The sequence below is a fragment of the Bos indicus genome, chromosome X, assembly GCF_029378745.1.
Source record: "Bos indicus isolate NIAB-ARS_2022 breed Sahiwal x Tharparkar chromosome X, NIAB-ARS_B.indTharparkar_mat_pri_1.0, whole genome shotgun sequence".
In the NCBI taxonomy this organism is placed as follows: domain Eukaryota; kingdom Metazoa; phylum Chordata; class Mammalia; order Artiodactyla; family Bovidae; genus Bos; species Bos indicus.
In genome coordinates, this window is record NC_091789.1 from 3,408,438 (window position 1) to 3,420,799 (window position 12,362).

General features: G+C 41.5%; 1 protein-coding gene across 3 annotated transcripts in view; it reads right to left on the reverse strand.

Moving 5' to 3' along the window:
* Window positions 1-11,965, reverse strand: part of KIAA1210 (KIAA1210 ortholog) — a 48,786-nt gene extending 36,821 nt beyond the window's left edge. For 2 of the 3 annotated variants that reach the window (XM_070785433.1, XM_070785431.1), the window contains exons 1-4: window positions 11,835-11,965; window positions 9,987-10,033; window positions 8,049-8,119; window positions 2,395-2,560 (exon numbers count right to left, since the gene is read on the reverse strand). In XM_070785433.1, the coding sequence (XP_070641534.1) occupies window positions 2,395-2,560; window positions 8,049-8,109 (227 nt within the window). In that variant the 5' untranslated portion in view covers window positions 8,110-8,119; window positions 9,987-10,033; window positions 11,835-11,965. The remainder of the gene's footprint in view (window positions 1-2,394; window positions 2,561-8,048; window positions 8,120-9,986; window positions 10,034-11,834) is intronic. The other variant, XM_070785432.1, reaches the window with a different exon arrangement.
* Between the last annotated feature and the right edge of the window lie 397 nt (window positions 11,966-12,362).

Genomic DNA, 12,362 nt, shown 5'->3' on the forward strand with positions numbered 1-12,362 from the left:
ACGTACTTCTGCATAATTTTAATGTTTTCAAATGATCCACACATAGTTTTTTATATATAATAGCTTTACTGAGATATAGCTTACATACCATATAATTCACCACTGAAAGTATACAGTTCAGCAGTGACAACACTGTGGAAGGGGAAGGAAGACCCTGAGTCTTGCTATTATTAAGGTGAAAGTTATAAAAGATCTTCCCTCTTCCACCCCACCCTCTGGATTTTAGTAGAGCTAATCTTAGTCTTCCTTATACCTATACCACTGAGTGACTGAACTGACTGAGACCTATAAGGCAATGGTCTATAATGTATGGTTTGTGAGGTATGAAGCCAGCCCCTCAGTGCAAAACCATCTCCCTCCCTAGTAAAGATATCTGAAATTCCTCACATTCAATGCACTCATTAAGGTCCATTTTAATGAGACCTCTGTGCTGTTAGTAAGCAGTATAACACATTTGCTAACTGTCTTATTAGTTCAGTTCAGTTCAGTCGCTGAGTTGTGTCCTACTCTTTGCGACCCCATGAACTGCAGCATTCCAGGCTTCCTTGTCCATCACCAACTCCTGGAGCTTGCTCAAATTCACATCCATTGAGTCTGTAATATCACCCAAACATCTCATCCTCTGTCTTCCCCTTCTCCTCCTGCCCTCAATCTTTCCCAGCATCAGAGTCTTTTCCAATGAGTCGGCTCTTTTGAAAAGACCCTGATGCTGGGAAAGATTGAAGGCAGGAAGAGAAGGGGATGACAGAGGATGAGATGGTTGGATGGCATCACCGACTCAGTGGACATGAGTTTGAGTAAACTCTGGGAGTTGGTAATGGACAGGGAGGCCTGGCGTGCTGCAGTCCATGGGGTCTCAAAGAGTTGGACATGACTGAGTGACTGAAATGAACTGAACTGACTCTGCATATGAGTTAAATAAGCAGAGTGACAATATACAGCCTTGACTTACTCCTTTCCCAATTTGGAGTCCATTGTTCCATGTCTGGTTCTAACTGTTGCTTTTTGACATGAGTATAGATTTCTCAGGAGGCAGGTAAGGTGGTCTGGTATTCCCATCTCTAAGAATCTTCCACATTTTGTTGTTAGCCACACAATCAAAGACTTTGGTGTAGTCAATAAAGCAGAAGTAGATGTTTTCCTGGTACTCTTGCTTTTTCTATGATCCAATGTATGTTGGCAATTTGATCTCTGGTTCCTCTGCCTTTGGTAAATCCAGCTTGAATATCTGGAAGTTCTCAGTTCACATACTGCTGAAGCCTAGCTTGGAGAATTTTGAACATTACTTTGCTAGCGTATGAGATGAGTGCAATTGTGTCGTAGTTTGAACATTCTTTGGCATTGCCTTTCTTTGGGATTGGAATGAAAACTGACCTTTTCCAGTCTTGTGGGCGCTGCTAAGCTTTCCAAATTTTCTGGCATATTGAGTGCAGCACTTTTGCAGCATCATCTTTTAGGATTTGAAATAGCTCAACTGGAATTCCATCACCTCCACTAGCTTTCATTACCTCCAAGCAAAGCCTTGAGGCAATGGATAGCAGGACACTTGAGTTTTGTTGGGATTTCAGATAAGTCTGGGGTTTAAGGCCAGGGGAACAGGCCCAAGTGGAACTCCATAGAGGGCAATTCAATTGATCCAGAAAGAGCCTGGGGGGTACTGGGCGTCCAGATTTTCCACATTTCTAAGATGTGGAATTTGGGGCTTCAAAGATGAAAGTCTGAATCGGAATGGCAGTGGTGGCTGAGAAACAGTCTTCCCCATACTTATATGATCAGTTACAGCATTGGCCCCAGTCTCTTGGGATGGAGGGAGAAATAGACTTGGGTTCCTTGCTTGCTTGTTGTTGTTGTTGTTGTTGTTTTTAATTAACACAGTGAGTTCACCCTTATGTCTCAACCCAGCTAGATGGCTTCACCATCTAAGATTTTAATCACACATTATGAGATCTGGAGTCTGAGGGCAGTGCAAGCAAATCAGATCAAGCTTCCAAAACGATGGAGACTATCCTTCCCTTATGAAACAGAGGCCACCAGCTCCTCTCTAGTGGTAGGCTCCACATCTCAAGTGCTTGTAGCTGTGACACAGCAGGATTGCCCTGATCTACCCACACCCTCTTACCCAGTGCTCTTAGGGGAGTGGGATATGCATTTGGTATGCCCCATCCAACCCACTGAGCTGTGAAACCCAGACAGCAAGCATATATCTATGAGCACAGGGCAAACCCCCCAGGATGTGGCTGCATTGGCAAAGGCTGCAGACCCACCTCCCACAGACAGGGTGAGCAAGAGCCCCTGGGGACCAAAGGCCAGTGATGATTCAGCTGCCAAACGAGGACCTGGCTGTAGCTCCCTGCCCTTTGCCTTGTCCTCAGCCCCCACCCGTCCTGAGCTTACCCTGGCATGGTTTCTTGACCTTGAACTGACTTCAGAAAAGAGATGTCAATACTGCTGCTGGACAAGCTTGTTTTGAGCCATCTCCCTCCACGGACATCTTTGGGCTCTTTCTTCTTCTTCTTGCCAAAGAAGCTCTTGAAGGCTTTAAATCTGGATTTCTTTTTTCCTGGAAGTTATAAATGCAAGTGAGACAGAGTGTGATGGTGGAAGGGAACACAGGAGAGGAAATGGCTTTCATGATGGGAATGAGGAGTAGGATCCCAAAAGGCCCTAGCTTTCGCACCAGTGCCCCTGGCATTGTTCATCTGCTTTGTTCTCTTCTTAGGAACTCACCAACAAAGTATCTGTGTTTCTGGTGAAAGCAGAAGCTCAGGCCCCAGCCTGTGGCCTCCAGGCAGCCTCTATTCATGCTCAACTCACCCTGCATTCACTTGCCTCTCAATTTCAACTATTAACACACACCTCTTCCCTGGCCCTAAGAAGTTCATTCATACACAGCAACTTTTGAGCCAACATAAGCACTTGGTACCCTGATCACTGGAGTTTTTGTGATCCAGCTGGGAAGCCAAGCTTCCACATGTGACAGATACTTCAGGACCTTTGGAAATCCATGTGGGAGCTGGTATTGCCCAACCTGTGTGCTGCAAGGATGCAGACCCAAGGAACGAGTGCAGGGGGTTGGTGTGGTCATGGAAGATGTCTTCTAAGAAGGGCTTTATGAGGAAGGGAGAGGGCCAGGAATTGGGCAGAAAGGGGTGCTGGGCAAAGAAGCACCCTGTGCAAAAGGCGTGACAACATCACCAAAGAATTTTGCAAGGGAGGGTGTGTGTGTGCATGTATGTGTGGGTGTATTATGTGCACTGTTCCTCAATTATTGCTGATTGGTTCAGATTACCTACAGGGCTGCTGCCCTCTGCAAATGCAGATAATTGAAAGTTTGGTCTACTGTCATTAAAAACAAAACAAAACAAAACAGGGCAGCAGTGAGGAATGTGAGTTTTCAATGCTCTTCAGGCTCTCTCTGGGTTTTCTTGAGTTTCTTAATAAGCACATGTATCTTTCTCCCGGCTCAGAAGAGGGGGAGGGCAGGGGAGTTTGTGCTGCATTCATCCGTGAGAAGGAACCTGCTCTTACTGTTTCACATGCAGTAATTTACCAACTCAGGTGTCTCATTCCAATTCCCAACAGCCTGGTCTCTGGAAGCCAACAAGACTGTTATAAGATAGGCTTAGTGGTGTGGTGGAAAACACCACCAGAGAGTAAGAAAACTCTGGAATACTGAGCTTGGTTTGGCTCTGCTATCGATTAGCTCTGTAACCTCAGGCAAGTCACTCAACCTCTCTGGGGCTCAGCTGGAAAATAAGGGGATCATGCTAATCAGTGTCTCCCAAAGCGTGTTCAGAGGGATGCTCATAGGTCTATTGCATGAAAAGGGGGTTCTGCAGTCTAGTCAATCTGAAAAATGTTGATTAAACACAGTTTAGGGCTCTGTGTTCCAACAAAACTTTTCTGAAACTTCAACATGCCTATGTGGATGGTGAAGTGCCAAGAAACTGGGTATCAGTGTTGTCTCCCCGATGCATGTATGCAGAACATCTAGCAAAACACACTTAGGCAAATGCTGAAGTAGGGCTCCTTCTAGTGCTGAAATACTATGGCCTGTCTGTGTACTGATTGCTCCTGGGCCTGCCTAGTCTAGAACCTTTAGAAAGGTTTCTAAACCTCAAGGCCTGCCTTAAGTCCAATTTTCCACCATCACTACAATTCATGCTCCTTTTTGCACACTTAAAACTTGACTGCTGGCACCACACATTTTGCACCTGAATGGTCTCTAGTCTGTGCCTTCATTCATTCATTCAACTATTCAGTGAACATTTATTAAGGTCAAGCACTTACTATGTTTTGTGTATCAATGAGAAAGGAATAAGATACGGTTCTATGTTTTAGCTACTGTCCCCCAGCTCAGGGCTGTAGGCAGGCCCTCTTTAGCATCCTTTTTAGCAACTAGCACAGTGCAAACACACGGTGACACTCCAGAGACAGCTGAACCCACTGAGGGGTGCAGAGAACCAACATAGCTTGTCACATCCCTTCCTTAAATTGAGATCACTGGGCACAGCCATTCTTAAGCATCCTATCATTTAAATGCTGGCCCTTATCACGATTGATATAAATTGTAAATAATGTAGGAAAGAGTTTGGCATAGGATCTGGCATGTAGTAAATGCTAATAAGTGAGCTAGAATTAAGGAATCAATTATTGTCTATTAAGACCAGATTCAATTCTATCTATAAAACTGATCTATCAATTCTAACCATCTAACCATCTATAGATAAAGAGAAGCACCATTGGGGCAATGAAGGAAGATGGTAGTATTTATGCTTGATAATCCTTGCTTAAGTAACTTCAGTTCTGAAAGGTCTGAGGAATCTCTCATTTACTAGGATATACCTACATAGGGTCATGGTTAGGATAAATTTGGCAAGTGTACCTTGAGACAGACAGAATAAAGCATGAAGACGCATTAGGAAATATATATTTTCCAAAGTTCCCTTTTTTAATTTTTTAAGGAAAAAAATTAAATGAATTTCTAGGATAATGAATTATTTAAAATGATGTTTGACCTCATAGAACTACTGTGAGGATTCAACGTGAAAGTGCTGAAAAGTATACAGGACAGAGTAGGCTGGCCCTAAAATAATCTGCATTTTGCTCCCCAGCTTTCTAATCTTCCCACCCCCTAAGGATTCCTAAAATCCATGCAATAGGGATATTTTAATGTAAAATCCTGATTGCTATACTCTGTTAATGACTATACTCAGTTTTTTACTGGGATATATTTACCAATTAGATCTCAGGATAAATGCCCTTATCTGTAGTATTTGCCTACTTCTGTGGTGTAAATACTCCCACGGTGGTCAATTTCAAGCTAGTAATATGACATTTAGGAAGAGACATGCACAGCCTCTCAAGTCAGCCTGAGCCAGCTCCAACAGACCACTAAATAATTGCTGCCCAGTGATTAAGAATTGGGCAGTGCCATCTCACAAACAGGAAGGAGCCTTTGTAGCCACTGCCATTTTTCAAACAGAAGGAATGGGATTTATTGATTCTTGACAGGCAGATCTCCTTCTGGCCTTCTGAAATGAGAACAACTTTCTGCTCAGTGTTGGGAACCATAATGGTTATTGTCCTTCTTGCCTAGAAATCCCATAAGGGAAGGGAGGTGGGCAAAGCTAGAGGATTTCAAGTTGCAAACCTGCTTCTTACATACCAGCAAAGAGAGCCAGGAGAGAATCAGCAGGTGGTAGCTAGATCCGTGACACAATCTATAAACACTTAATAACTGAATAAAAACACTTCCAATAAATTTTTCAGGCTGTAAAACTGAGTGTACCAAACATAATTGTACAAAACTTCATAATTTGTACAAACCAAATTATGTTTTGACACATTTTTATGTTCCTAAATTAACCAAACGACTAATGACTTAAGAACTATGCTGCTACTGCTGCTGCTGCTAAGTTGCTTCAGTCGTGTCCGACTCTGTGAGACCCCATAGACAGCAGCCCACCAGGATCCCCCATCCCTGGGATTCTCCAGGCAAGAACACTGGAGTGGGTTGCCATTTCCTTCTTCAATGCATGAAAGTGAAAAGTGAAAGTGAAGTCGCTCAGTCATGTCTGACTCTTAGCGACCCCATGGACTGTAGCCTACCAGGCTCCTCCGTCCATGGGAGTTTCCAGGCAAGAGTACTGGAGTGGGGTGCCATTGCCTTCTCTGTAAGAACTATAACAGGTGTTAAAAATTAAGTATGCACACATTCCAATTTCCCTCCAATCTTCCATTTCGGCAGAAACAGCTTATTTTCCCATGAGGATGTAAAATATTGGTTGGCCAAAAAGCTCATTTGGGTTTATGAGCTTTCCCAATTCCCTGGGTGGGGAAGATCCCCTGTAGAAAGAAATGGCAACCCACTCCAGTATTCTTGCCTGGGAAAACCCATAGACAGAGGAGCATAGTGTGCTACAGTCCATGGGGTCGCAAAGAGTTGGACATGACTTAGTGACTAAACAACAACAACACTTATGTAGGTCACCTATACACTGGGTAACTTATTCCCCTACAAGGCACAGCAGTGATGGTCAGTGAGCTGACAGCTGTCTGGATTTCTCCTGTAACAAAGCCATTGACCTCCCTGTCCAAGTCCAAGGACTACATATTCCCAAACAGGCAGTAGCTTTCAACATCCCCATCCACTGAAGGCCGGCAGTATGTCACATGCTAAGAAACAGCCCATGGAAGCCATCCCCTGACCTTCCCCCAGAGAAAAAAACACAACTCCAGTGAAGAAATTATCACCTCGGATTGTGTATTTGCTTACCTACCATGCACACAGGCCCTTCTGGGTTGAACTTAATGAGCTTTCAAAATGCAAGGCACATAATGGTGACCTTGCTCTCTTGCATTGCTTCTTGGAAAGAAAACTCTTCTAATTAGCCTTTCTTCCCTTCAACTTCCCAACAGCCACTGTATTCTCTGTCTGGCAATGACTCATACTACAAATGTACCCAAATGTTTGGTCTCTTAAAAAGGATTGTGAATAGAGAAAGGGTATTTCCTTACCTCCAGTCTTCATCAAGATGCACTGCATTGCCATCTTTTTTGGTAGACATCTGTCTAGCTCATATCCAAAAAGATAGGTCAGTTCATTTGGTTGTTGGGGCTGCCTTGGTGAGGAGGCCTATCATTCATTTATTTATTCATTCATTTCTTAAAAACTTTTGAGCATCTAATCACGCTCTCTGAGGCCCAATACTGAACAATGGTGACACAGAGATGAAGACCCAAGCCCTGTCCTCAGGGGTCCGTGCACCATGTTCAGCATCCCCCTACTCACTTCATTAGTGAAATCAGGCCTCTGGGAAGCCTCAAGAAGGTTCCCTGCTCTCTGTCTTTCCAGACCAAGTCTTCTGCCCAACACACTACTAAGAAAATTCAGCAATCATTGAAGAACAACCCAGTGAACTCTTCAATTCAGTTCTGTCTTTAAATTCAATGTCTCACCTTATATCTTTGGGTTCTTCCCCTTCCCTCCACATTTTTTTTCAGTGTCAGTAAAACTTATCATTGTTTAGTGACCTTTGCCTATTACCCCATCCATGGTCTCCTATCACTCACAGGTGATTCATAGTTTATAATTATAATTTAAATGAATACACATCTAAGTAGATTTTGCAAAAGAAATTTTTGTAAATTTTGTTACTATGCCCCCTTTACACCTCAAAATTACAAATTTATCTATTAGTTAGATCTGGATTACTATCTATGGCAAAACCTCAATTGAATCTCTCAGATCATGGCCTGTTCTTATTTCTTTTTCTGATTAAGCAGAAATACTTCTTTTGCCTTAGTAAACAGAACCTGGTAACCATCTTCAAGGAAGACTGCAAGGTCTAGACAAAACTTTTTAGACTATCAGAGATTGAGATGAAAGAGAAGAGCTTAGAAGATGGAAAAGTAAATGTTGACTGAGTATTATCATTAGAAATTTGATATGAACTTGTCTTCTTGTGACTTGATTCTGTCTTCTAAGGGTTAAACACACTAAACAAGTCTAGTTCTAGTTATCAAGATTATATTGGGTTACTTACCCTCATCACTGGTCTCCAGAACTTCCACACTGCCAGAAACTTCACTTGGTGATTCAGACATAATTGGTTCACTAAAATAAAATATAGAGCAAGAAACCAAAAAAAATGATTCAATATCCAGTATATTACACAATCATTTTACCTGACTCCTTATCCTCCAGTTAGATTCTTAAACTATGCAAGAAAAGATATATAAAGGGAATTTCCATTAGAGAGAACTATTCTTCCTTTAAAAAAGACAATGGTTCCATTTACATGAAATGTACAAGATAGGTAAACACAGAAAGTATTTTGCTTAGGGCTAGAGGTGTTTTTTGAGTGATAGAATACAGAATTTCTTTTTGAAGTGATAACAATATTCTAAAATTAATTGTGATGGTCACACAAATCTTTGGTTTTTTAAAAATTTTATTTATTTGGCTCCATAGGGTCTTAGTTGTGGCACCCAGGATCCTTGTTGTGGTGAGAGGGTTGTGGCTCGCAGGTTAGTTGCTCTGTGGCATGTGGAATCTTAGTTCCCCCAAGGATCAAACGTGAATCCCTTGTATTGGAAGGCAGATTCTTAACCACCAGGGAAGTCTCCAAATCTTTGAATATACTAAAAAGCACTGAACTGTATACTTTAAAAGAGTGAATTGTATCATATATGAATTACAGCTCAATAAGGCTATTACTGGGACTTCCCTGGCAGTTCAGTGGTTAAGACTCCATGCTTCCAATGCAGGAGGTGCATGTTTGATCCCTGGTGAGGAAACTAAAATCCCACATGCCATGCAGTTCAGCCAAAAATAAAGAAATAAATAAAGCTGTTACCAAAAAATAAAAGACAAATATACAAAACCTGATCTATTGCTTTGTGTGGGGGCCCATTAGATTTGGAGGCCTTTTACTATTCATGGGTGTACCCAGGCAGACAGAATTGTATTGATAAGCTATAAAGAAAAAATTAAGATACCCGACTACATAAAAATTTTAAACTTTTGGCCAAAAAAAGTAGAGTCAGCAAATGAATAACAAACTAGGAAGTAATACTTACAGCAAATATAGATTTCGGGGTCGATTTTCTTAACTGGCAAGAGTGCATATAAATCAATAAAAGACAAACAACTGGATATAAAATGGGGCAAATGATACAACAGGAAGTTTATCAAAAAAGAAATACATAAAGAAATGCTCAGTCCTACTCATAATTAAAAAAATGTAAATCAAAATATCAAGTCAACATTTTCACCTATCAGATTGTCAAGAAGTTTTAATTTTGATGTTCCATGCTGACAAAGATGGGAAAAATAGACATGTTCATACATTATGGAGTGTAAATTGCTCTCTGAATAAGCAATTTCACAGTATCAAAATAAAAAATATATACATACCTTTTGATATAGTAACATCACAACTGGAACTTTACCCTGTAGCTATACTCACACTTGCACACAAAAATATACATGCAAGAATGTTTCTTACAGCATTGTTTTAAGTAGCCCAAAATGAGAAACGGCCAAAGTGACCATCAAAAGGGTAATTCTCCCTTGACTCTGATTCTATGTCATAGGAGAATTATCTATCCTTAGCCTCCTTTCCATTAGTGCAGATAATCAACTGAGAGTCTACTGTACATTTTCTTTTTTTTAGGCAAGTCTCAAATTTTTTATTTAAAGAAATGATGCATAATACATAGCAATAATTTCAACAAGCTTTTTGTTTAAACTTTAGCCTCTGTAGACTCAAAAGCACAAGGAATTACTTACATATCTAAAAATAATACTCTGAAATTTCATTTTATTTTTCATCTTCTGTACTGCTTTTGCTATCAAGATATAGGTATTCCTATATAATGTTTTGGCCTTCCCGAGTCACTCAGTGGTAAAGAACCTATAGGAGACCCAGTTTTGAACCCTGGTTAGGCACAATCCCCTGGTGAAGGAAATGGCAACTTACCCCGTATTCTTGCCTGGAGAATTCCACAGACAGAGCACCCTGGAGGGCTATAGTCCATGGGGTCAAAAAGAGTTAGACATGACTTAGCAACTAAAACAACAACAATATAATGCTTTAGATTTTTTCCCTTTATATTAACCTTAATCATAATACATTTTCCATTCATTCTAGCCAAAGCTAGAGATGATACGACTAGGGAAGCATATCAGTTGATAATCACACTTTTTAAATTATGCTGACATTTTTTAAAATTTTATTTTATTTTTAAACTTTACAATAAATTATGCTGACATTTTTAATCAGAGTTGGTGTGTGGAGGGGAAGGGTTCTGATCAGTACCATAACCCAGAGAAAGGATGCTATATTCACATACAGCGGGAGCACTGTGGAGAGGCAGGCAGGGACTTATCATAGCTCCCCTTGGGGTCTTGATTCAAGTACCATCAAGTTGAATTCAGTAGGTTCTGGATTCCCTCTCCCTACCCTGGATCTCTTCTGCTTCCAGAAATAGTCAACCTGCCATTGCTGTTTCATAGATGGGCTCCAGGCCCAGCCTGCACTGCCCTCTAGCCGTAAGCTCTGATGTGGTGACCACAGGCTCTGAGGTGAAGGTGAACTTGAGCAGTCACCCACTGAGAGTGACTGAGGCCTTGGCAAGCAAAAGTTTCCAAACCACATGGAAAGCTGACAGGGTCCTGGTATCAAAATGACTTGAGACTCTCTCACTGAAAAGTCTCATGGTTCCCCACGGGTTTGTGTTCTTTCTCACTGCAATGAATAATAAAACCAGCTTGTTCAATGGCAGATGTGTTCCAGGTGGGCTTTGACTGAAAGGTATTGGCACTTTATTCAAATCACTCAAAGTCTATAATCCAATATCACAATTCTGCCCGAAGATGACAACCCCAGATCCACACAGTACTCACTAATTATGACACAAACTATATATATACACACACATACACACACACACACACAAGTTCCATCTGGAGATCTGGAAGAAGCAAAGGGATAGAGCAATTCAGAAGCCCCTCAGAAATTCAACAGGAGAACAGGAGAATTCCTTAGGCCAGGAACAATTCACATCACTGGTGAGTCCCTGTGACATCTTAAAAAACATGGCCGTGTCCCTTTCCCCTGCCACTAAGAAAGGCTTCTTAGACACTTGGGAAATAAACTATCTCTGAGCTTTAAAGAAGCCCATGGAAAAGGAGCTCATTTTCCAAAATACCAGGCCACAGCAGGTTAACGTTGCTTTTTTTTTTTTTAATTTGATTTTATTTTAAAACTTTACAATATTGTATTAGTTTTGCCAAATATCGAAATGAATCCGCCACAGGTATACCCGTGTTCCCCATCCTGAACCCTCCTCCCTCCTCCCTCCCCTCCCCTCCCTCTGGGTCGTCCCAGTGCACCAGCCCCAAGCATCCAGTACCGTGCATGGAACCTGGACTGGCAAACGTTGCTTTTGACCCACCACTGTCAGGGGTAGAAGAAAGAAGGGGAAGGACAACCAAAAAGAAAAAAGATGAAAGACAAAGGGAAAACAAAGAAAGAAGGCATCCTGCCAGCATCTGTGTTCCTAGAGCTCTAAGAAAATCATTCAATCTAAATAACCTTTGAGTTTCAACTGTCTCAAATTCTTTCTGGCATACTTGCCTTATTTCCCCAACTGAGGGCCCTGAGGACAGTACCACCATCAGCAGAGCTGTCTCCCCTTCCAAACCAACAAACCAACAACCACAACCAAACACATGAACCTTCTCCAGATTTGAAATCCTCTTCCTGTTACCACCCATTTCTCTGCATTTCTTTAAAGCCAAACTTTAAAGAGCTCTCTTAGCTTACCACTCTTATGTCTTCACTTCTGTGCTCTCTCCAACCAGCTTTCCAAATCCAACTACTTCCAAACCACTGCAGTAAAACTGCTCATGTTCAATCCAACCCTCTGCTACTTGAACTGCCTTCCCAGCAGCATCTGACACTCCCTCCTTGTTGAATAATTTTATCACTTGCCTTTCTGAACATCACATCATACTCCCTTCATTTTCCTCCTACCTCATTGGCTATTCCTTCTCACCCTCCTTGGCTGTATCTTCCTCCTTTCCCTGGATGTGAAATGTTGTAGCATTTGAGGGCTCTACCCTTGGCCCTTTTCTGTACGTACAGTGATTTCCTAGACCAGCACCATCACATGGAAATGTTAACAGGAGCCACAATTTCAAGCCACAGAGGTAATTTAAAATTTTCTAGCAGCCACATTTTAAAAAGCAAGAAGAAACAGGTGAAGTTAATCTTAATAATGTATTTTACTTAGTAGAACCAAAGTTTTATCATTTCAACACATAATCATTATAAAAATAATATCAATGAGGT